This window comes from Doryrhamphus excisus, linkage group LG16 (genome assembly GCF_037039965.1).
Source record: "Doryrhamphus excisus strain RoL-2023G ecotype Guam linkage group LG16, RoL_Dexc_Guam_v1.1, whole genome shotgun sequence".
In the NCBI taxonomy this organism is placed as follows: Eukaryota; Metazoa; Chordata; class Actinopteri; order Syngnathiformes; family Syngnathidae; genus Doryrhamphus; species Doryrhamphus excisus.
The window spans coordinates 1,713,582-1,737,160 of NC_136372.1; the positions used below are offsets into that span (position 1 = coordinate 1,713,582).

Below are 23,579 nucleotides of genomic sequence, written 5' to 3' on the forward strand. Positions count from 1 at the left end.
CCCTCTCTCGCTCTCTCTCACACTCTAACTCTCTCCTCCTGCAGGTGCAGACAAAGGTAATGAAGACACTGCAGTCACGACGAGCACCCCCTCCCCCATCATCATCATCATCATCATTGTGCAGGTAGGTAGCATCTACAGTCATTTTTACTCAATGCCAACTTTTTTTTATTCCCTTGACTGACGGCTTGGCTACTTTGGTCACGCCCCCTCGTCTCATGACGACTGTGCCATCAAAAGGTAAATACTTTCTTTTACAGGAGTGGAGCTATACATTCAAGGAGGGGGGGGGGGCAATAAATGACAGACACATATATATTCAGGCGCCAGCTGCCTGCATGATTGCCCCATGAGTTGATCATGTGATTGCTTGTAATGAATCTCCATCTGGTTAACATGCGCTGCAGAGCTTTGTAGTGCCGCTGACAGCCACAAGAGGGCGCCTCTGACACCGAGTTCTCACAGGGATGCCCAAACGGAGATTCGTACTCTTGTCTGACATGCAGTCCTTTTTTTAAAGAAATCCAAAAATGTAAAAAGGACAGTTAATGCTAGGTGTCATTTAGATATGATACAGTTATTCAAGTGTAAAATGTTCCAAATGTAAATCAATCAATCAAACGTAAATCAAGAGGTGAGAATTTAGTTTTTAACACCCCTACCCACTAAGCAAGGGGTGTCCAAACTTTTTCTATTTTGTGCCGCATAATGTCAAATCAAAGAGCATGTATTTTTTATATTTTTAATTTTGTAAAAAGGCTAAAAAAACATAGCTTTTGTGCTATTACTAGTTGTTAGTATCAGCATTTCAGGTTTGTCATCTGCAGTTTTGCTCCATTTATGTTTACAATGTTCCAAAAAAGCCGCCTCCCCCCAAAAAAAATTCCAAGATGTGTCCAACCCAGGCTGCATGGACTGTCCTCATCACGGACACCGCCTGTAAGGCCCCCCCATGGAGCGTGACAACAAAACACCCGCAGTCACAAAAAAATGACTCTGCTATTTTCTGCTGACACCCCCCCCCCCCCCCAACCACCCACCACCACCCTGCCGACAAGTAGCAGCAGCAGCACAGCGGCCACAGAGTGATTTAGTTTCACGGCTGAGATACTCTCTATTATTGATCCCGGCACACATCAATTTTCCCCCCCACCCACCCACTTCCTATGTCCTCCTTGGAGATCACGCCTGTGGCCTCTCTGAGTAACCTACAGCCACGTATTTACTTCCTGTGACCTCTACAACCTGACCAGGGCACCCCAATGCTCACTTGATTGGGGACGCCATCCAATCACACGCCTTTACAAATACGTTTGTTTTGGTGACACATTCCAGCGATGCCCACAGGAGCAATGGAATATATCTACAGCACTGGTGGCAGATGGTGTCATCGTCTCATTTGCATAACACGCCATGTCTGATGAGCGCTTTGAGGCCATGTCCACACAAACATGGATATTCCAAAAGCAAATATTTGTCTACTCTATTTTGCTTTTGTCCTTAAAAACGGAGCTAGTTTTCACTACCGTATTTTAAAGCAGTGGTTGTGGAATATTTTTTTTACTGTCATTTGAAATATTTATTTATCTGTAGCGTATATAACGTGAGGCCAGCACTTTCCCCGTGAATGTGTTTATATGTGGTGCGTTGAGAAGCAGCATTACGATGCCACCTACAGTATGGAGTTGGAACAACAGTCCCATTATAATGTGTTTAGGGCGAAGAGGTAGCGCCACATATTTACTAAAGCAAATGAATACATGGGAGATATGGAGATTGTGTACTTAATGAAGTGGCCTGCAAGTGTGTATTTAGGTCCCGAAAAGAAACGGTGCGTGCTCTGTTAGTCATGGTAAGCACATGCGTGTAAAATACGAGCTGCCAGTGCTTGGACACACAACCTGAAGAATTCCTTGGCGTGGAACATTGCAACATGAAGGAAGAGATTCCCACGTGATTGCAACACGCTAGGAGAGCTGCAGGTAACCGGAGAATTCCGGGGCCATGATCATTCCTCCATTAAAGGTCGCCGCGTGGATATAAAGCACAGATGTTGGGATCTTCAGCCAAAGTTCAGAGACAACAGGCTTCACCTGCTCTTTAGAGTCGGAGTGATCTGAGCACAATGTTAATGGATCACAGCAACTCCTCCCATCTTCTTCTTCTTCTTCTTCTTGGAGGCGACGGCATGCCGGGCACGCCGCCAGGGGATTGAACGGCGAGCCAAGGGAAGAAGAGCTCGCTCACCTGGGACGGGTTAGGCGTCGTCTGGGAGCCAGCGTTGGGAGGCGGAGATGCACTCAGCCGTGGAGAATGAATATCAAGCGTCAAACTTACAAGCTGGAAGCCGCAGGATGTTAGCCAGACCTGCAGGGCGGGGAGGGATAGTGATGGTGCTCTCCTGGCGGGGTGTCTTCACGTTGGCATATTCATGGCCGGGTTCCTGGACTCACTCGGCTCGGGTATCACCCCTTCAAAGAGACGGGATGAGAATGGATGCGGAATTCCAATGATCCCAGAATAAATGGCCTTGACTGCAGAATTATTATCCATATAGTCTTTCTCACGTGGCGTATTTATTTACAACCACATGGACGCCATGAACATCTTCATTTTATGCTTGGACCTTTGACCCACGCTTCTTATGGCCATCCTTCATGCTGCACTCGCCGCCAGAAATCAACTCCCTGGCTAATTAGTGCAGGTGAGTGATTCATGACCTGCAGGCAAGCGTCCCCCTTGGGTCATGTTCTCCTTCGGTGTTTACGAAGCTTTTACACTCAACGCCAAAAAAGCCTCAAATTCTAAGATGTTCAAAGTTTCCTCCTGGCCATATTTCTCCAACGGACATTCCGCAGTGAAGGAGCAAGGAGGCGATGACCTGCAGACAGAAAAAAAAAGAAAGAAGCGGCTGCTGATCCGTAGAGCAGATGTGCTCCTGGTTGGGGAGGGGGGGGGTCACTGAGCTGTAAATTTGGAATGGTGATGTTCTACAACGTGCTAATGGATGCTAATTGGCGCTACGTTAAAGGTCAACATTCAGCAGTTCAAAGCACGTTTGTCATCATGGTGCAGTTGCTTCATTTAATAGCTTTTATGGATGCGTGTTTTTTTTTTTTTGGAGCCCTGAACATTTGAGTTATTTTTATAGAGTGGCGTTACTGCCGCTACTGCTGCCGAACATCCAGATGAGACAGTTGAGGGACGTCCCTGGAGGGATTATATCCCACAACTGGCCTGGGAAGGCCTCGGCGTGAGGATTGGCCATCATTTGTTTATATGATAACATTAATAATAAAATATATGAAAATATAGACATAAATAAGAATAACATTAAAAAAACAGTTGATATAACAAAAACATCATGAAGAAGAGTTGAAGCAAGTTCACCAAACTCCCGATCTCATTCCACATCACTTCATTCTTCTCCTTCAGTCAATAACTGCCAGGTGGACCTTCTACATGGTTTTGGGACTTGGGATGGTTTTCTTCCACTCCAAAGTGATGCCTTTACGTGGACTGGGAAGAGAAAAGGCCCTTCCCACAACCTTGGAAGCATCCATTTGTCCATAATGTCTGGCTCATACCAAGAATAAGAACTGAGGGGATGTCCACTGTAGTTGAGTATTGACGTGGATCATATTGAATGGCATTGAGATGAAAACACGATCCTCTTCCTGCAGCAGTCGTTGACTTCCTGTCGCTTCCTCCAGCGCAGTCGATAAACATATGGGTTCATGAAGTGTCATTCATACGCATGGCCACTTCACTTCATTCTGCTGGGTTACGTGTGTACCATGGCCGCTCGTTAATCTGCTGGAAGTCCTCGACACGGACATAATAGACCCCCGCTGCGCATCTGCATGCGTGGCGCACCTCTGCTCTGAAATCCCAATTTGTAGTCATTCGCCGCCGTTTCTTCCGGCGTCTTTTCCCATTATCTCATTTTCCAGGCGGTGCGTGTGACTGGTTTTGTGCATGGCAAGCATGCCAATAAAGTTCGGGAATATATTTCTTATCTTCATCTAACAGCTGTTGATTCAAGAACCAATGAAGGTTACATTGATTCTTGCTATGAAATACACGACCGTCTTTGTGATGTATGCCACTTGTGCATGCTTGTATGTGTGTGATAACTGTAACATACAAAAAAATGCAATTATTATTTGACACGCTAAACACGCGTAGCTAGCCAAAGCCAAAACATGACTTAGAGGCACATTGAAAGTCACAATTGAGGAACATTTGTCATTGTTATTTAAGTGATTTGCACACAAAAATATTGAATAATAGACTAATATTTCTGAGTTTCAGACGTTCTAGAGCAAATGCAGCCCGTTTATGAGCTCAATCGGACTTAGTTTCTGCTGTTGGTAGCTTGTACGTACTTATGTATGTACAGTACGGTGTTTCACGACAATAACCGGGCATTAACTGGAGGCAGAAGATGATCAGAGAGAGGCTCTCCAAGGAGCAGACGCCGTTCCTTGACATTTTCCCACTCTTCAGACGTATGTAATGATTTAACACACATTGGCGGCAGAGACGCTGTTTGCTTCGTTTGGGTTAATTGTTTCCTGAACTTTGCCCTTTAGTGTTTCCCCCGTCAGCTCACCGTGGATGGATGGGCTTCCACGGCAGACATGGAGAAGGGGACGGGGGACGAGGGGGTATGTGTTGGCCAGGTGCTGGCAAAAAAAAGAAATAAATGGAGTTCATTTACTTTTGACACAAACCACACATGCATGCCGCTGGGGTGCAACTTTTGGACTTGGGGTGTCAGTCAGGGGTCCATAGATGCTAAAGAAATCCAATGTCGGCGACTATTTGCTCAGCTAAACTTCTCAGCTTTGTCTTCGAGATAACAAAGCAAATGAGTGTCATATATTTTAATATCATGAATTCTGTTTTTCAGATGCCAAGGGACAATAAATCTGGACTTTGGACACCCCTTGGAGGTGTTCCTGTGTCAGCCGTAAAACGCAGTGATTGACATTCTTCAGGGTTCAGAGTTTATGTGGCCTGCCGAGGTGCCGTGGAAGAGAGGAGGATGGATGTTTCCTTCCTTAAATCAACTCTCCCTTCCATCTTCTGCCACCAGGCAGGAGGAGGCATGAAGCCAGGGGGTCCCTCCGTGCCGCTAATGGAGACGGATATGGACTCGGCACCTCCGTGGGGACGTGAGTGAATTATTTCTTCTTCTCTCGCTCCAGGCAGCAGGACTACCCTAATGAGGCAGGCATGGGGGGGCGGGGGGCACGGGCCAATGGGATGATGGCCAGCAAGGAATAAGGAATAATAATACCGTCAAACAGTGGGAAGGATTTGGGATTTTACCCATGGAATGAGAATAATACACAGATGTTGACAGTTGTATTTAAATGAACATTAACACAAAACATTTTTCACTTGCTATTATATTTTTTTAGTTTTTGAAATGCATTCAGTTTATATTAAATTTATTATAATGTATTTCAAATCAAAACATTGCTGTGTGGGGTACCCAGTTAGCAATTGTGCTAAACTTTTTTTTTTATTCTAATTTAAAAAAACAATATTTTCACACAGTAGCAACATTTGTCTTTCTCCTGTGGGTAAAATAATGCAATAAATGCATATATAAAAAAAAAAAGTAATAAAAGTTGCACGAATTATGAACAACACAGCACTACATTAAATTGTCATATCAACTGAATACCTGTGAGCATTATTTATCCTTTTTATCTCCATTATATATTGTACAAGTACATCATTTGTAAATCTAAAGTCGTCAAATACAGATATTTTATTCCGACATCTTCATTCAAAAATGTCCATTCTGTGTGACACATTGACGGAGAGATAATGGTGGCTGTAATGGTGGTGAAAGTGGGCCCAGCTGTTCCACAATGATGTCCTGCCACAGTGGATGATGTTCAAGTGTGTCCACGTGTGTGCAAAGCTGTAGTCCGGTGGTGCAACAGCTCCCTCTTGTGGACGAGCGTGTGAAGGATGCCCACAGTTCCTCATTCATTCACAATATGTTTATTATTGTCATTATGCTGTTGTGCAGCACTGCTAGCTACAATAATAAACATATTGTTTTTGTATACAGCTCATGTATCAGGGCTGGCAGGTGTACCTAATGTTGTGACCTGGCGTTGCGTTTGCTTTTGCGTCTCAGGTCCTGTATGATCGTCCAGCTGAGCTCCAAACTCCTCCTCACCTCTGCCAGGTCCACCCGGATGTCCTCCAGGAGGTCCAGCTTGGAGAGTTTCTGATTGATGGATGAGAGAAGCTCACCCCCGACGCCGTTGTCGTTGTGCACCGTGGGGGCGGAGTCACATGACTGAGGCGGCGCCGTGACCTGCTCCCACAGCAGCTCAAAGTAGGAGTCAATGAAGGCCTCCAGCTCCTCCAGGCTGGCCCGGTCGCTCTGGAGGTCACTCTGGCTGCAGAGGGAGCACTCGAGGCCGGCACTCCCACCTGGAAGCATCCCGACGTGAGTGTGGGGCAGCACCAGGAGCATCGTGGGAGCGTGGAGCCACCCTGGAACGTTAACGGTTAACCTGTGGCCGCCTCCCGCCCTCAGCCTGTCTGCACTAGCGAGCATGGCGACCAAACGGGAAGCGGCGTTCCCGCTGTTCCACACGGCCAGATTAGTCCGTCCTCGTTCCCACCTCGTGTCCAAGAGCGCCACCTGTTTTTCATCCACTGCATGGCTGACTGATGGACGCGTGGAGGAATCACTGGCTGCCACTGCAACAACAGCAAGGTAAGGTGGGTGTGTGCATCATCGTTATTTATTATATAGAAATATTTATTATTTTTTATTCATGTATTAATTTTTTTATGAAAGATTGATATTTTTTAAATGTAAGACTGACTTTTGATGGACTGTCATGGAGATATTCATTTGATACCAGCACTAATGTTTTGTTTTAGCTAACATCAAAAGGTTAGAAACGTCGTTGCAGACTCACCGTCATGCAGAAGCTGCTGTCCTCCACCTGGCATCAAACACACGTCCTTCCTGCAGAGCGCGTCAGCGTGCGCAGTGGATGCCAGCATCTCCTCCACCCGCATCATCAGCTGGACGACCTGCCCGCCATCCTGGCGCCGCTTGTTGTCCAGCACGTGGTACCTGTTCCCACACTTCTCCACCAGCCTCCGCAGGGCCGCTCCCTCGCTCTCGATGCGTTGTTCGATGCCGCCGTCGCCCAGCCAGTCTCCGTGGCTGAACAGGACCAGAGCGCTGCGCCAGGCTGAGTCCCCGCCCCCGCGCTGCAGCTGAGCCTCCAGGGCGACGCCTCGGCTCTCTGAGAACGAGGAGCTGGCGTTGACCACCAGCAGCACGGCACAGGGCGTCCTCAGGAGGTCAGAGGTGATGCGGAAGCCGGCGGGCGTGTCCAGCACCGTCACTACCTTGTCACCGATCCTGCCTCGTTCCACGGCGCAGGAAGTGGTCTGGCGGTGGGCGGGGAAGCAGTCTCTGTTCAGGATGGTGTTTCCACAGCAGCTCTTGCCTGTTTTCTTGCCGCCAATCAACAGCAGCGTCACTTCTGTGAGGGGGCGGAGCTTCTCTGAAACATCAACAAACTGCTTTGGTGGTTGAAGGGACTGGTGCCGCTCCAGCAGGGACTGGACCAGCAGGTTTATAAACGATACAGAGTGGCCTGGCTCACCAAGTTGCATGCGGGCCGCCCTCCTCTGCTTCCCCCGCCTCGTCAGTCTGTCCTTGGCTCTCGTCATCTCGGCCATCATCGTCCTCTCCAGCTCATCCACATCTGCCCTCGCGACCTCGTGATGCCGGCCGCCACAGCCCGCCACCATCTCCTCGATCTTTCCCACCAGCTCCCTCACCTGGAAGCCGTCTCCTCGGGTCCTGCTGTTGAGGACGTGGTAGCGGTTCCCGCAGCGGTCCACCAGCCAGCGCAGAGGCTCGCCTTCGCTCTCGATGTGTCGCTCGCAGGTCGTGGCCCCCAGCCAGTCCCCGAAGCTGAACAGCACCATGACCCGACTCCAGATGTCCCGGCCCAGCAGCTCCAGGTGCTCCCTCGCCGCCCTCCTGTAGGTCTCGGAGAAGGCCCGGTCCACGCGGATCACCAGCAGGAAGGCGTGAGGACCGGGAGGACACAAGGACGGGCTGAGCTGGATTTGTCTCCTATCGAAGACGGCACTCTCGTCGCTGAAGTAGTTCATCCACCAGCCGGGGGTGTCCACCACCGTCACCTGTCTCCCGAACGCCACGCCTCTTCCCACCGCACAGCTGGACGTTCTCCCTGAGGACCGGTCCTCCCGGCCCAGGATGGTGTTAAGAGCTGACGTCTTTCCGGAACCTTTGGCTCCGAGCAGCACAATCCTGACATCCGGGAGAGGGCGCACCCGCTCTGGAAGGTACAGTCCTCACATTTCAGCAACATTCTAATAAGTAGTCAGTTAGTAGACCTCACAGGAAACATCAGCTAACCTTAACCATACTGTCCATTTGGAACTCTAACCCTGATCCTGGTCCTCAGCCCTGACCCCCAACATGGGAATTCTACCTTCTACTGAATATTTAAGACACAACACAGGTGAACCTAACGTCTCCTCTAACCTCTCATGATGGATCTCTGAGTCTTCATCATCAGAAGCCTGGCATGAGCCGCCTCCTCCACGCGGGTTTCCTCCTCCACGATGCCCCTGCAGACGCTCTCCGTCAGTTCAAACACTCGGTTTCCATTTTCAGTGACCAGTCTCTGGATGTTCTCCAGAAGCTCTGAGGCTCCATGTCCTCCGCTCAAGCTGAGGTATCTCTGTCCACACTTGCTCTTCAGCCAGCGTACCGCCGCCCCCTCCGGGACCTCCCGGGCCGCCTTGTCCATCGAGGTGAAGACCACCAGGCAGTGACTCCACACCCGCTCCCCCAGGAGACCCACATGCTCCTCCAGGGCCCGGCGACGCCTCTGAGTGAAGTCCAAGCTGGACTTGACCGTAATCAGGAAGACGTGCGGGCCTGGGCAGCACAGTGGGACGCTCGCCCGGATCTCCCTCCTCACCAGCCGGGTGGTCTCCTCTGCAGTGAAGTCGCACCACCAGCCGGGGGCGTCCACCACCGTCAGCCAGCATCTGCCCACCAGAGACAACCTCCTGGAGCAGGACGTCCTCTCCTTGGTGGCAAACTCCTCTTTGCCCAGGAGAAGGTTTCCTAAGGAGCTCTTCCCTGAGTTCCTGCCACCCAGGAGGACGATCTTTAACTGGGATGGACACCAGCCCTCGGCTGACATGGGAAAAACAGGAACTTGATTATTTGGATAATCATAGAAAATGGCGGCCACTAGATGGCGGTAGCGATCTTTACTAGCCAGTCGGGAAAGAAACTATAATTTAATGTTAATATTTAGCAAACATATCATTACATTGTAAACAATGATGAATGATAGAACTGAATTGTATTACAAAAGGGCAAACATGAATAAATAATAATAATAATAATAAATAATACTAAAATCCTCACAAACAAAGTATGCATGCAGGAACGAAGAAGAGGGTTAAAGTCATTTTAAATTGCTCAGCATGCCACAGCGACGACGGGTTTGGGTTTTCTTGGGATTTTTTTTTCCAAAGACAAAGCAAAAACAGATCACGCAGCAAACATAGCCCTGACTTACCTGCCGCCAGCTCACTGCTCGCCATCTTTTATGCTCAAAAACAACACAACATGGCTCCTTCTTTTCCTCTCTGGGAAACGTGAGCCACGCTCTGTGAAAAAGGAGTGACTGAAGACGTTTAACATTTTTATGTTTTTATGAGTCTGAAGGTCGTCCGTGCTGACGGATCAACCACACGCCACCTAGACGTGGACGCGTACTGCTTCATCTTGGCTTTTCCCCCATAAAAGTAGACTTTTTGATATTTAGTCTTATATTGTTATTAAGAAATATGTACATGAATGTGGAATCCCCTGCTGACTGTCATCAGGCCGACTTAGCTGATGAGTCAAGTGAGCATTTGGAGAATCTACTGATATTTCCTGAGTATTTCCAAGTACAATATAATCTGTTTATGGAATGTTAGCATATCTGCTGATGTGTATTTGCGGAATGCGGGGGAGGGTGTGGCCTAAGGAGCTCCCAAACCTCTATCAAGGTGTGCACAGTTAGGCCCATTCTTTTCCCTAGACCAGGGGTCAGCAACCCACGGCTCCAGAGCCCCACGTGGCTCTTCAGCCTCTTTGTTGTGGCTCCCTTCGCAATGCTCAAGTATTTAACACCCAAACTTGTTGGGGGCCACAGTAAACAACAAATGTAAACAGAGTTGAACAGAATTTTTATGTACATGTATTTTGAATAATTATTCTCTGAAATGCCCTTTTGGTCAGATATTTGAATTGTGTTGACATTATTTCCTACGGACAGAAATAGCTTTGGTTTTTCTACATTTTTGGGATGAGGTTTTCATCAATGATGGAAACCGAGATTCCACTTGCTAGGATCTTGTATTGGCCTCTTGATGTACTATGTTCTATGCGGAAAAAACAGCAAGTCATCTCAGCAGCTAGCATGACTGCTTCTGGCGAGGTCGTCATGCGGCGAATGGCCATGTTCCGCTTGAAATGGAATTCAATGCCAGCGTGTCAAAGGGAAGTCACACAGACTTCTAAACAAAAAAATTTATTTTGCTTTTAAGTAAAGTATCAAATCAGTATTTAAGTATCAAATCCCCACAATAACCACTTTTTTTCAACACATTTTCACGCTGATTGTGGTGTCGATTTGGTAGATTCCATTCCAGTGCAAAGGCATTCAAATTAGACTCAAGTAAGACTCGTTTTGTTGACAGCAAGCAAGCTGTCGATGGAATTGGGTTTTCAATGCGTGACTTTCAAACTAATTTCATGTCGACTGAGTGAAATTGTAAGTTGAGGAAAAGGGTGCAGTATTTTTCAATTAAGACGCATCACATGTTGCATTCATGACGTCGTTCAGACACATCAAACTGTCTGCTTTCAGGACACTTTGTGAATATTTTTATCCACGCTACACACACAAATGAAAGCATAGGCATTTCACAGCGATAAGCACGGCGATTATTTTTCCTTTCACAGATTAACAAGCGTGGATATCTCCAATCATGTACTAGACACACAAGGAATTCTATTGATGGCACCATGGTGATATTGACTGTTCTGAGAACTACTAAGGGATACCGTACAAATGGGACTGTGTCAAGGCTTAACTGGCATGATTTATTTCACATAGTGTGCATAATGTGGGTGCCAAATGTCATGGTTTTCATTGTTTTTCAAATTTTCCAATATGGTTTGTGCTTTTGTAGTTATTCCCCCATATCTATAAAGGATAATCAACATTCTTTTTTTTTTTTTTTAGTGTCACCTTTGAGCTACACTCGGCAAACGTCATACTTGTAAGCTAAAACATCGTTTTGATGTACTAACAAGAAAGTCTTTAGTGGCCTGAAAGACATAAAACAAATGTGACAAAGCGAGGAAATGTACAACTTCCGGTTGTGCTTTGTGAATACGGTGAAGCCCCCGTCACGTGACCTGTATTTGTGGTGCCATCGTGGCCCCGCCCACAGCCCCGCCCCTAACAGGACTCCTCTTATACACCAAGCTAAGCGGCTATTTGCATACTTTGCTAACACTGCGATTGCTGTGGTTGCCTCAACAACAACAAAAACAACAAAAGATGGGAGTGGTAACAATAAAAGTGGAATACTGGTAAGTGCTAACATTATCACACTCTTTATTTTGGCTCTGGGTTTATGTTTCTGACGTTTTTAGCCGGCGCTGCCGACTCATGGCATGCGTAGCTAATAGCTAAGCTAGCCTAGTGCCTTGTTTTAATTCGACGTGTTTTTTTGTTTTTCTTCACCTCCAGTGGCAACTGAGGCTACGGGCCCCGCTATCAGGAGCTCGCCCGGGTTGTCAAGGCCGAGTTTCCTGATGCGGAGGTGTCGGGCTTTGTGGGGAGGAGATGTAAGTAGAAAAACAGCTATTGTTATTAATGGTGGTGTTTCCTACGGTGGCCGGCTGGGGCGAGCATACCATAGCTTTACGTTCGCGTGACATAGTGCATACAAATTATGGTTTATGCTCCTTTTTCTAGCCAGCTTTGAGATTGTCATCAATGGGCAGCTGATTTTCTCCAAATTGGAGCTCGGAGGATTCCCCTACGAGGATGACGTAAGCAGCATCCACTTGAGAACATCTCAGTGAACATAGTTCAAGTTACTTGTTTAACCTGTTTACCTTTCTATGTGCCTTTTATATGCCCAGGTGTTGGGCACCATCCAGAAAGCATACGAGGGCCACTCCTTGCAGAAGATCACCAAGAGCCGCGCGCCCTGCGTCATCATGTAGCTGCGACGGAGTCCGCAGCGGAGAACCGGTGCAACTGGACGCGCTGCTCTGCGATCACGTGAGACGGGATGCTACGAGGTTATCACTACACTCTTACCTCCACGAGACGTCTCTTCTTCTGCTGCCGGCTCCTCTCTAAGCTCTTAACGCCGGAGCTCCAGGCTGCTTATGACTAGTGCAGCCACAAAGCTTAACGGCTGCGCTATGATGAATTCACGCCCGGATATTCTGTTTGCGTTAAGCGCGGCGACAAGGACAGGCAGCGAAGTCCAAGTGGCTCATTTTTGTTTTTGCATTCATCTCGTGCACTTCTATTTTGTTGAATGCAAGGTCAGTAAAAGCTTAAAGCGGATGTTTCTGTCACATTAATATGCATTTTTGTAATAACGGTTTTTCAGATACTGTGCATGAACTTGCACAGGTGCGATGCAAATAATTTCTAGATATACAACAACGGGCTTTGCGAATTATTTACTTCAGAATTTGGGTGTAATAACTGTCAATGAGAGTAAATTGCAATGCAGTACTTGGATGCAACCAGCAGAGGTGCTGTTGAGCTTGACCACAATAGGATTTTCATTTAAAGTAAACAATTTCTTTGATTTTATCTTATGAAACGCCCGTCTTTTCACTTTTTGTGTTTTACCAACACAACTACACGATTCCCGTGTTCCAAATTCCCAAGCAGCATCACCACCAGGAGCGCTCCTGGTGATCATAAGGCACTTTTCACCAATTTACTTTTATTTACTGTCCCAATGCTGATGTTGTTTTTTTAAATAAAGTCAGCCCTTTCAAGTTCTCTTGTGTTTACACTCTCTTCCTTTTTAAGAACGGTGTGTGCTCCCAGCAGACGGCAGCCTTAGCGACCGCCGTGTGTTCTGGTGTAAACATGTTTTTGTCTCACATCACCAAAGGCGTCAACAAGATGGGAGAAGTGTTGTTTTCCAAAAGTCATTCTGATTCTCTTAGGTTTGCCATCTTCATGGAAACAAAGCACCGCAGTCTCAGTCTCTAATCAGCACTATACTCACGCCGTTGCAATACACGGTAACCGACGCTAGGGGGCGGCAATTCACCAATGGCAGTCCAACCAATTGCAGTTGACAGATGGAATAAAAGCAACTATTAATATATTAAAATACATTTATTATTACAATATTAACATGAAATGTAAAACCATGGTTTCGTAAAGCACAAATGATGGAACGTGCTCTTTTACTGCTGTTTAAACTATTTGTTTTGACAAATACCCGTGCAGCCCCTTCTTGGAGAACATTAGTTGTGCAAAATACTGAAACCTTTACCACATGGACATTTGTCCCTAGATGATTCCAAAAGGTCGCATGAAGTTCTCCTTTAAAGATTTTAGTGTACCTTAGCTTCATCCTGAAAGTTAAATATTCCCAACTTGAGTGAGTTTAAACAGAGCAGTGTGTGTCTGCATCTTGGTGCATGGAGCGAGAAGATAGCCCCTAAAGCTGGTGATAACAAACCTGAAGCACAGTTGTCTTCAGCGGGGCCTCACTTGGCCCTCAAGTAGGGTGGTCCTTTATGCTCTGTGATGCTGTAAAGTTGCCACCGTCTTTGCAAGTTCATCCCCAGGCGGCAATAAAGTATGATGTGTTGATGGGTAATGATCTGGAGCTATGTCGTGCCTAGGCGACCTCATACTCATATTTACTGGCTTTGTAAAGGCCTCACTCAAAAGTAGAATTCTAATTTCATGTAAATGGCACTCCGGCTCCTCTCCCATCATCCTTGGATTGTATGTGACAAAGTTAAACATGGACTCACAACACTGCATAGACATGCAAGATAATATGGTAGTATAGTATATAGTATAGTATGGAGAGGAAATGAGCTAATATACTGTCAAATAATTGCTATAATACACATAAATGTGTGCATTTGTACAAATAGTGTCCTCAAGGATGTACGAAATTGTGAATTTCCATGTTAGGCTTTTAATTAGTATCATAAATTAAAACTCGAATGAAAATACGATTTAATATGAATATACTGTTTAAGAATATTGTTTAATATAATGCAATTAAAATACAAAGTAGGGTTGTCATACATTTACCATGATCCCTAGTCCTGCTAAAGATTAATTTGCATTTAATTTATTTTGTGAAGTTTAATATAAAACAATTTTATGTAAGACAGTTTGGAAGAGCATTATTTTTGAAATTAAAAAAATTGTTTAGACGCTAACATAACCGAAATACACAATGGAACAGAATCAACCGAAACAATGCAAAAAAATAGCAATAAAGAGATAATTCTCTGTGTGTTTGGATTGTGATAAAACGATGAAATGAAATGACTTCCGTAGTGGGCGGGGCTTAATTCAAGATGGCCGCCAAGCAAGAAAAAGTTGCTGAACGTGAAATTACGACTTCCTGCTGCCGGAGAAACAACAAAACTTGGGATTTTGGTACATATTCAACTCTTAAAGTGTCTCATCCAAACAGGTAACTACGGATAACGATATTTCTCCAAACATGGCTCACCATTAAGGTTCATTCAGCTCCAACATGAATATTGCTACTTTTTTAATGTTATTTTACATACATATCTTTGTTAGGCTTTCCCATCGTCCTCAATCGACCAAATAACGCCTTTAATTTGGCGATTTGGTGAATTTTGGGTGATTTTCACCACTTAATGAGCTGTTTTGTGTGTCACTTTTTTCTACGTTCGCCACTTCCTGTTTCCTTTTCCAGACTTCCTGAGTCCGCAGTAGCGTGGAACTAAAGTGACGCTGTTTCTTATGTATTGGTTGTGTTTAGCTACATTAGCATTAACAATTCAAAACTCCAATCACAATTTAAACATATTAAATGATTACGTCTCCATATCATTAGCACCGCTGACGTCAGAGGTCCTGTGAGCAGCACAAGACATCCACGCTGTTTGGCCGCCATGACAGTCTCATGTACAGTAAGTACTTTTTAATAATAAGTAGGACCGATGCGTGGAATGCAGGGCCTTTTCTGTGTGACTGATGCATTTTATAAGGTGGTCAGCTGCAAATAAACATAGCAACCAGTGAGGAAAATTTGTTTGCATGTGGTCTCACGCTAATAATAATAATTATTATGTGGCTTTTCTGGTGACATCATTGCATGGTTACTTGTTGCTAGGCAGATTTGGGCTGGATCATTTAATAAAGCCCAATACATGTGGTGGGAATGTACCTTATGCCAATCATATGCTAACTTGGCACCTCAGCACTGAATACTCAGCTGCCACATACAGTACAGAAAGAGCGAGGAGGGCTGGAAGGAACAGGAAGTCAATACAAATGTATTGATGAATTGTTCCAACATACAATACAACTTTATTTGTAAATGTTCTTGTCACAAAAGTGTATATTTCATTTTCTTTTATACTTATATAGGTATGGGTTGCACGAAATGTGTCATCCGGGGATCAAACATGTGCACATTTGGTCACGGGCCACATTCTTAACCACCCAGTAATGGTTGACGTGCGTCTCGTCAGCAGGTGAGGCCCATCGCTATGATAGAATATGACAGTTGAAGCTCATAGTTTTAATTGCTTATTTCTTTCATGTTTTACAGCGGCGTCGTCCTTGTGACTGGCGGTCCGCCATCCCCGTTTGGACCACGGACTCACCGAGACCACCGAGCACTGAGGTGGCACGGGATGAGTTGAGTTTGAGGGAATCCCTAACATGACGATGCAATAATTTACCCCTTTTCTACCCCCCCAGCGTGGCATGACTTGAATTCAGCACCTCAGACGACCAACCGTGAGGGCGGCGCTCGGGGATACCACCCCTTTCAAGGTGTCCATGAATGATAGCCCTGTTTTGCTCTCACGCAGGCCTTATCTACGCCCGCCCAGACGGGTCTTGGGCTACGGCGTTTTCTGGACTTGACGTACGTTTTGACGATGGGTGTTCCCGCTTCCTCGAGTTGGGTGTCGTCACGGTTTCTTCGCTTTCGGCTCATTTTCTTCACGCCGCCAACTCCGTGAGCGCCGTGCCGGACACCAGGTGGGAGTACCTGCATGCAGGTAAGGGGTGTGGCCTTTCCAGTACACTGCGGGGACAAAGGCGGATATTTGAAGGCATACAGCGAAGCCTTGATTGTAGGATAATGAAGTTTGACGCTTCTTCTGTAGATGTAACTACTTCAGATCTTAAGCGGCAACCTCAAATTGGAGATGATCGGAATTTGTTTTTTCGGAAACGTACCACTTTTCTGTAAATCTACTTGCTAAAAGTTCATTGTTTTTGTGTTTTGTTTTTATACATTCTCACTCGCAACAATATTGGGAAGATGCTAATTTTGTGTTATTGTAACCTTGTGCTAGCGTAGCTCGTCATTTGTGGACACACGCTAAGAAGAAGAGGGTGTAACCCAAAAGATAGAACACTCATAGTGGATGTTTTCAACGGCTGATTGATTATCTGTCCGCAGTCATGAGTCTGCACGCTAACACTTGGAGTCTTAGTCCGGTCTCCATTGTCTCTCCTGCTGTGTAAAATCCATTTCGACCGAGAACCCATGTCGGGAACCCAAATGTTGCATTCCAAAATGTCCCTCTTCCCTCCAAAGGGCATGTACAAAAGTAGCTGAGAGTGTCGACGCAGAAAGCACCCATGGAAAACACGTTCAGTTTTGACGAGGTTGGTGCCAAGCTTAACCAATGCCGCACTTGCATGTGGCCTCAAATGTCGGAAAATTCATTGAATGGCTAATTCCGACGTGAAATCCTTTGCCCTCCACTGCAGGCTTTGGACTTGTCATATGAAGACAATGATGCAGCCCTCCCCTCAGCACTGACAATGTGAGTCTTTATGTCACAACACATCATTAGATACCCTCCACGCTGTCTTTTCATGCTGTCAATCACCAGCTTTTTACCATCCCAGTATGACAAACATGTAGTGAAATCAGCTGCTTCTAAGACAGTTTCTTTAAAAATATATATTAATAAATATCTTCATTTTGACAACTTTTAAATACATATTTGTAAGGCTATTTTGAAGTGAAGGCTTTGGTTAGGTTAGGAGTGGCAAGTGCTGCCCCCTTATGGCCAAAAAAAAATCTTTGAATAATTACAGGGGCCCTCTGTAAGGATGACCTGCTGCCATCTTGCGGCCTAAAACTATTTCTGTATCAACACTGCCCTCTGGTGGCCAGAAAAATGATGGTATTATTTTTAAAATCAATACAATAAACATCCACCAAAAAAATGTCATTCCAAATTGTTGGGTTGGAGACATAATTGTCATAAAATTGTTTTATCGTGCAATTTTTATAATATCAAATATTTGACATTTATTTTTGAATTTATTTGAACATGCATACAAGTTAGTTAATACAATTTGCAGTTCCACGTATCCAAAAGGAGTAGGAAGAAGCAAATCTTATTTAATGCCATTTGTTTGACGTCAATAACAATACATGTATTGCAACTTTAATTATTATTTTTCAGCATACAGTTATTATCAGCCTCAATTTCTTTGAAATAAAAAGTGGATCTTGACTAAATAAGCGTTGGAAAAGGGTCCTAAGAAAAGTCAGAGGTTGAGCATTTGAGACCCCTGATCTAAAATGTTTCTCTCGCCCCGGCAGGACTCCAATAGACCTCCGCGGTGTGGAGATGGGGATGAAACCTGACGACGATGACGAAGCACCAGTAGAAACGTACAACATCCCCATGGATTCAGATGGTGAGTTAGTGCTCTCTCACCCCCTCTAGTGGCTCCCTGAAGCAACGCTAATGTTCCACCTGTGTCTTCAACCAGCCTTCCTCAACCTCAACACCAACGCCACCACCAGAGGCGACGCACAGGTCAGTTCTCCCCCCGGTTCTCTGACCCTCGTTCTCATTGTGTGGACTTAACGCACGGCCTGACCCCCCCCCAGGCGTACGTGGAGTTGAACGAGCTGCAAGGAAACACATGGCAGGAGACGGGCCGCTGGGTGGGCTACGAGGAGAACTTCAACGCCGCCACAGGGAAGTGGAGTTCTTCTCACGTGTCCTACCTGACCTTCAAGAGTCTCATCCAGCTACGCAAGACCATGAGCACAGGTGAGTTTGGAGGATTATTTCTTCTAAACAGTTGAAGTCACATGGGTTTGAAACCTTACTGGGGTTTGTGTATCTGTAGTGCTAATGCTAATGTTTATTGGAAGAATCGCTATTATGCACGTCATCCACTTTTTCGGGAATGGGGAAAAGCTGCAAGTAGTTGAGACTCGGAGAAAAATGTACGCTGTAACAAAAATTCCTTGAACCAAACGCTTCCCTTTACTCACGGTGCAACAAAAAGTCACATGGGAAATACGCAGTGTAACTGCACTACATGGACCTAAGTGGGTATCAAAGTAAACACTGCTACATTACCATACATTCAAAACGATACTATTTTATGCTAACATATAACCCACAAGGCATGCTGGGTAACTTGTTGGGGGCTTCCCACGTGTAGTAACGTAACACCAAGGAGTGGAACATATTCCATGAAGATAAACAAAATGATATAGAATAGAAAATAGTTGGCAGAGCTCCATGCTGCATTTTAAGATGTGTAGCGAAGCCTGTCACAACCGCGTCTGACCGTGTCTACAGGTGCCGTCATCTTCGACCTGAACGCCAGCAGTCTGTCCGCGGTGGCCGAGAAAGTGGCCGACGAGCTCCTCGGCAAGAACGAGATCCGATCCAGCGATCGGGACTCCGTGCTCAGAGCTCTCCTCATGAGACGCAGGTAGGAGACACCCCCGCCGACGTCCCTTTTTGAGTGGCGGTCCTTCTCCAAAGACGATGGTCTCTGTTTGTTCCTCCAGCCAAATTGGGGGGCCAGAGGTCACCCCCGCAGGAGACATCCAGATGCAGACTTTTTCAGTTTCTCAGAAGGTACGAGACATCATGCTGATGGTCTTCCACACCAAATACTGAACGTGTTGTGTTTGCAGAGAGACACCTCTGACAACATGGAGGCGTCCATCGTCCTCACGGGTATGACCTCAGCAAACGTTACAGTTGAAATGTTGGGATGTTGAAGCTAAATAAGAAAAGAATCTTCCCACAAGGTGTCTTGGAGATCCTGGAGAAGCCGGTGGTGGCTTTTGTTCGACTGAAGGACTCTGTGGTGATGGAGTCCACCCTGGAGTGTCCCGTTCCGGTCCGCTTTGTTTTTGTGCTGTTGGGTCCCAGCCAGAGTGGGGTGGACTACAGTGAGAGCGGGCGCGCCATGGGGGCTCTCATGGCCGACTGGGTGAGGGAGGAACAGGACCTGCCCGGTGCACGGTTCCGTCCCGGTCCCAGATGAGGTGAAGTTCTCACCGTCTGTTCTGTAGGTGTTCTGCTTGGAGGCTTTCCTGGCCGAGACTGACAAAGACCTGACCAACGCGATCGCCGACTTCATGGACTGCAGCATCGTCATCCCCCCCACCGAGATCCAGGACCAGGGTATGCTTGAGCCCATCATCAAGTTCCAGAAGAAGATGCTGCAGGAGAGACTCCGCCCCAACGACACCCGTCTCGCTTTTGGTGACCGGGTGAAAGGTAAGCGGTTTGCACGTTGAGATCATCTTCTGGACCTGATCATGCGTCCACCTGTCCACCTGTCCACCTGTCCAGTTGATAAAGCTCCAGAACCCCCAAGAGAAGACCCTCTGGCCCGCACCGGGATCCCCTTTGGGGGGATGGTGAAAGACATCAGCCGTCGGTACCGCCACTACATCAGCGACTACACGGACGGTCTTAACGCTCAGGTCCTGGCGGCGGTCATCTTCATCTACTTCGCCGCCCTGTCGCCGGCCATCACCTTTGGAGGTCTTCTAGGTAGAGCAGCGGGCCTGAACGCGTCCCGCACGAGACACACGGTGGTTTCATTCCCTTCCCTTCTTTGTCCTAGCCGACAAAACCGAGAGGATGATGGGCGTGTCGGAGCTGATGATCTCCACCAGCATCCAGGGTGTCATCTTCTGCATCATCGCCGCCCAGCCCGTCCTCGTCCTCGGCTTCTCTGGACCGCTTCTGCTCTTCGAGGAGGCCTTCTACGCCGTATGACGCTGCTCTGTGAGTCCCGTGTCGGGTTGGCGTGACTGACACGCATTCTCTGTCCGTTCCATGCTAGTTCTGCAAGTCTCAGGGCATCGAATACATAGTGGGACGCATCTGGGTGGGCATGTGGCTGGTGGTCATCGTGGTCATCATCGTGGCCGTGGAAGGCAGCTTCCTGGTGCGCTTCATCTCCCGCTTCACCCAGGAAATCTTTTCCATCCTCATCTCTCTCATCTTCATCTACGAGACCTTCTTTAAGCTCTTCAAGGTTCCCTCACCTCATTGCGACTTCCTCTTGTTCTTCCGACCCTCACCTCGAACTTCTTACCTCGCACAGATCTTCAAGGCCCACCCCTTGATTCTGAACTACCATAAGCTCAACGACTCTGCGGAAGACCCCTTCCACCATGGCGTCCCAAAGAATTCCGTCTTCAACGCCAGCAACGAGACCAGCCCTGAACCCACGGCGGCGATGAAGGCCTATCCCAACACCGCCCTGCTGTCCATGTGCCTCATGCTGGGATGCTTCTTCATCGCCTACTTCCTGCGCCTCTTCAAGAACGGCACCTTCCTGCCCGGCCCGGTAAGAAGCGACCCGGGATCGGGTCAGGTCTCCTGTCGCTCCCACTAAGATGGCGGCTGGTCTCTCCACAGCTGCGACGTTTGATCGGCGATTTCGGCGTCCCCATCGCTATTTTTGTCATGATTGCTGTGGACATCAACATTAAGGACACGTACACGCAGGTGAGTGACGCGTCCTGTATGACGTTGTCCCGCCCTTTTCGCTTAATGATGGCCGTCTTTTTCAACCAATCTTGCTCACATTTGACACACGTGCTTGGCAGTTACCTAAAACGGCGATTCGGTCTTGCAGAAACTTGTGGTGCCAAGAGGTGTCCAGGTGACCAACCCACAGGCCCGAGGCTGGTTTATCAACCCCATGGGAGAAAAGAAGCCCTTCCCCATCTGGATGATGGCCGCCTCCTGTGTCCCGGCGCTGCTCGTCTTCATCCTCATCTTCCTGGAGTCCCAGATCACCACGTGCGTGCGACAAACGAATCACACCGCGTTTTACGGCGACCGCCAAATTCCAACCATTCCTCCATCTGCAGGCTCATCATCAGCAAACCGGAAAGGAAGATGGTGAAAGGGTCCGGCTTCCATTTTGACTTGCTCCTCCTCGTCATCATGGGTGGCATCTCCTCCATATTTGGGGTGCCCTGGCTGAGTGCCGCTACCGTGCGCTCCGTCACCCACGCCAACGCGCTCACCGTCATGTCCAAGGGTCCCAAACCGGAGATAGAAAAGGTGGTGGAGCAGAGGATCAGCGGCATTCTGGTGGCCATCTTGGTTGGTAAGTAAACAAAGCAGGATGTCCATTTGTTTTTGTTTTTTTTTATCATGCTTTACTCTTCTTTAAAAGAAATCAACTTCACTCTTTTTTTAAATATTTTCTGTTTTTGTGGGTTTTTTGTTCAATTATAATTTTAGAATGTGTCAATCAAAACAGCCCCACTTTAACTTTGGTTTATGTTGGACTCCAGGTGTGTCTATTTACATGGAGCCCATCCTGAAGATGATCCCAATGACGGCCTTGTTTGGCATCTTCCTCTACATGGGTGTCACGTCCCTGAATGGCATCCAAATGTGGGATCGGATGCTTCTGTTGATCACGCCCAAGAAGTATTACCCATCGGATGCCTACGCCACAAGGGTACGCACCTCATAGGACAAAAGGGGGAGGGGAGTGATTCATTCAGAAATGGACAAATGACAAAAATTTATCTGTAATTTCTATTATTTTATTTAGCGGTTGGCCTCATTTTTAATTGTTCCGTAGGTCGACTTTGACTAAAAACATTTCTTTATAGACATGAATTCAGCATTTGAATTGCTGCTGTGTAAAACATGGAAAGTACTACTGTGAACATGACGCATTAGTGTTTTCTGTGCGTTGGCCACAGGTGACCCCCATGCGGATGCACATGTTCACCCTCATCCAGCTGGTGTGCCTGGCCGTCCTGTGGGTGGTGAAGATGAGCCCCTTCTCGCTGGCGCTGCCCTTCATCCTCCTCCTCACCGTGCCCCTGCGTATGGGGATGACCGGCACGCTCTTCACAACTTTGGAGATGAAATGTGTAAGTACATTTACTTCCCTGTGGGCGTCCATCTTGATTTTAAATATTAGCCTTTTATTCTTGTTAAGCACGTTTTGTTGGTGTTGCAGCTGGATGCGGATGATGCCAAGGTGAAGATTGAGGAGGATGTCGGGGAGGACGTGTACAATGAGTCTCCATTGCCTTGAACAAACACAAAAAAAGTTGCTTTTTAAGGTGAATTTAATTGTATGGAGAAAAATATGAGAATATTGGGTATCTTTACAAACAAAATGTTTGCTTATGTATTAATTTTGGAAGGTTGCTGTCGCTATCTCTTCTCAGTTCTCACATTATCCTTTCATGTAGCATTAGTTTGGGGATCATTTTGTTCACCTTTTTTTTTAGATATAGAATTTTCCTTGTGTGGATGTTTCTTTTTGAAATGTGAGGTCAAGTCATTTGAATGCATTACATGTCGAAGTCTAATGTGGTTTAAACTAATATTTTCATTCTCGTGCGTCAAGATGTCTGCCTTCTTTGGGTAAAATTCCCTCTTCTGTCGATATATTTAGCCTTGTATGAAGAGTTCAGTTCATGCTTATGAGATACTCTGAAGTGTGTGTGTGTGTGTGTGTGTGTTATTGCTTTTCATGAGACACAGTGGGAAAATACATTTAACTGGTGCTGTTTATTGAAAAATAAGAGAAAAACCTTTATACATATTCATTTGTCTGTGCCAAATCATGTTTATGCTTAGGATTTTAAAAATAAAACACTGCTATCAAATGTTATGGTGTTTTATTTACAAAAAAAATCACTACACAAACGGTGCACTTCTGCAATGTTCAATTACCGTACGTTTAATCATTGTCAAAGTTTGCTGACAAAACACAAACCATTTGAAAAGTTGCCCTGTGGGACGACTGGATGATGAATCAAACGTCACGTTCGCCTTCCAAAAGCTTAAATTACTCCAAATGTGAAATGCATATCAAAATTACAAATGAGCTACATTAGATATCCAACAGCAAGCGAACGCCTCACTATTTAAACAAGGCCCAACGCCTAGGAGCAGTTTGTTT

At 46.5% G+C, this 23,579-nt stretch overlaps 4 protein-coding genes across 6 annotated transcripts in view; 3 read left to right on the forward strand and 1 right to left on the reverse strand.

The window, feature by feature from the left end:
- LOC131103740 (uncharacterized) overlaps nt 1-6,686 on the forward strand; it is a 130,826-nt gene extending 124,140 nt beyond the window's left edge. For all 3 annotated transcript variants that reach the window (XM_078797109.1, XM_078797110.1, XM_078797111.1), the window contains 3 exons: nt 45-124; nt 4,916-5,180; nt 6,164-6,686. In XM_078797109.1, coding sequence (XP_078653235.1) covers nt 45-124; nt 4,916-4,993 — 158 coding nt within the window. In that variant the 3' untranslated portion in view covers nt 4,994-5,180; nt 6,164-6,686. The remainder of the gene's footprint in view (nt 1-44; nt 125-4,915; nt 5,181-6,163) is intronic.
- Nucleotides 5,834-9,657, reverse strand: LOC131103453 (GTPase IMAP family member 8). Its single transcript, XM_058049745.2, has 5 exons — nt 9,633-9,657; nt 8,579-9,241; nt 7,665-8,369; nt 6,963-7,562; nt 5,834-6,738 (listed from the first exon to the last, which is right to left on the reverse strand). Exons 1-5 carry the CDS (start codon nt 9,655-9,657, stop codon nt 6,122-6,124), a joined length of 2,610 nt encoding a protein of 869 aa, XP_057905728.2. The 3' UTR covers nt 5,834-6,121.
- A 1,882-nt stretch (nt 9,658-11,539) lies between these two features.
- On the forward strand, nt 11,540-13,148 carry LOC131103739 (migration and invasion enhancer 1-like). The gene is made up of 4 exons (XM_058050236.2): nt 11,540-11,704; nt 11,865-11,962; nt 12,093-12,169; nt 12,263-13,148. Exons 1-4 carry the CDS (start codon nt 11,673-11,675, stop codon nt 12,344-12,346), a joined length of 291 nt encoding a protein of 96 aa, XP_057906219.2. The 5' UTR covers nt 11,540-11,672; the 3' UTR covers nt 12,347-13,148.
- A 1,964-nt stretch (nt 13,149-15,112) lies between these two features.
- On the forward strand, nt 15,113-23,277 carry slc4a1a (solute carrier family 4 member 1a (Diego blood group)). The gene is made up of 23 exons (XM_058049343.2): nt 15,113-15,292; nt 15,753-15,859; nt 15,937-16,393; nt 16,939-17,009; nt 17,115-17,170; nt 17,962-18,059; nt 18,135-18,181; nt 18,256-18,421; nt 18,962-19,097; nt 19,177-19,246; nt 19,306-19,348; nt 19,423-19,607; nt 19,690-19,897; nt 19,973-20,176; nt 20,250-20,398; nt 20,472-20,666; nt 20,736-20,981; nt 21,053-21,142; nt 21,273-21,439; nt 21,511-21,752; nt 21,943-22,112; nt 22,363-22,536; nt 22,626-23,277. Exons 4-23 carry the CDS (start codon nt 16,983-16,985, stop codon nt 22,701-22,703), a joined length of 2,751 nt encoding a protein of 916 aa, XP_057905326.2. The 5' UTR covers nt 15,113-15,292; nt 15,753-15,859; nt 15,937-16,393; nt 16,939-16,982; the 3' UTR covers nt 22,704-23,277.
- Nucleotides 23,278-23,579: the final 302 nt, after the last annotated feature.

What these genes read in the sequence shown, in the direction of transcription:
- LOC131103453 (XM_058049745.2), bottom strand. Translation starts at nt 9,657, where the DNA reads ATGGCGAGCAGTGAGCTGGCGGCAG. An exon ending in TCAGAGATCCATCATGAGAG is followed by an intron (nt 8,370 to 8,578) that starts GTTAGAGGAGAC and finishes TGTACCTTCCAG; the next exon opens with AGCGGGTGCGCCCTCTCCCG. An exon ending in ACAGCAGCTTCTGCATGACG is followed by an intron (nt 6,739 to 6,962) that starts GTGAGTCTGCAA and finishes CTGTTGTTGCAG; the next exon opens with TGGCAGCCAGTGATTCCTCC.
- slc4a1a (XM_058049343.2), top strand. Translation starts at nt 16,983, where the DNA reads ATGGAAAACACGTTCAGTTTTGACGAG. An exon ending in CATCCCCATGGATTCAGATG is followed by an intron (nt 18,060 to 18,134) that starts GTGAGTTAGTGC and finishes GTCTTCAACCAG; the next exon opens with CCTTCCTCAACCTCAACACC. An exon ending in CTGGAGTCCCAGATCACCAC is followed by an intron (nt 21,440 to 21,510) that starts GTGCGTGCGACA and finishes CTCCATCTGCAG; the next exon opens with GCTCATCATCAGCAAACCGG.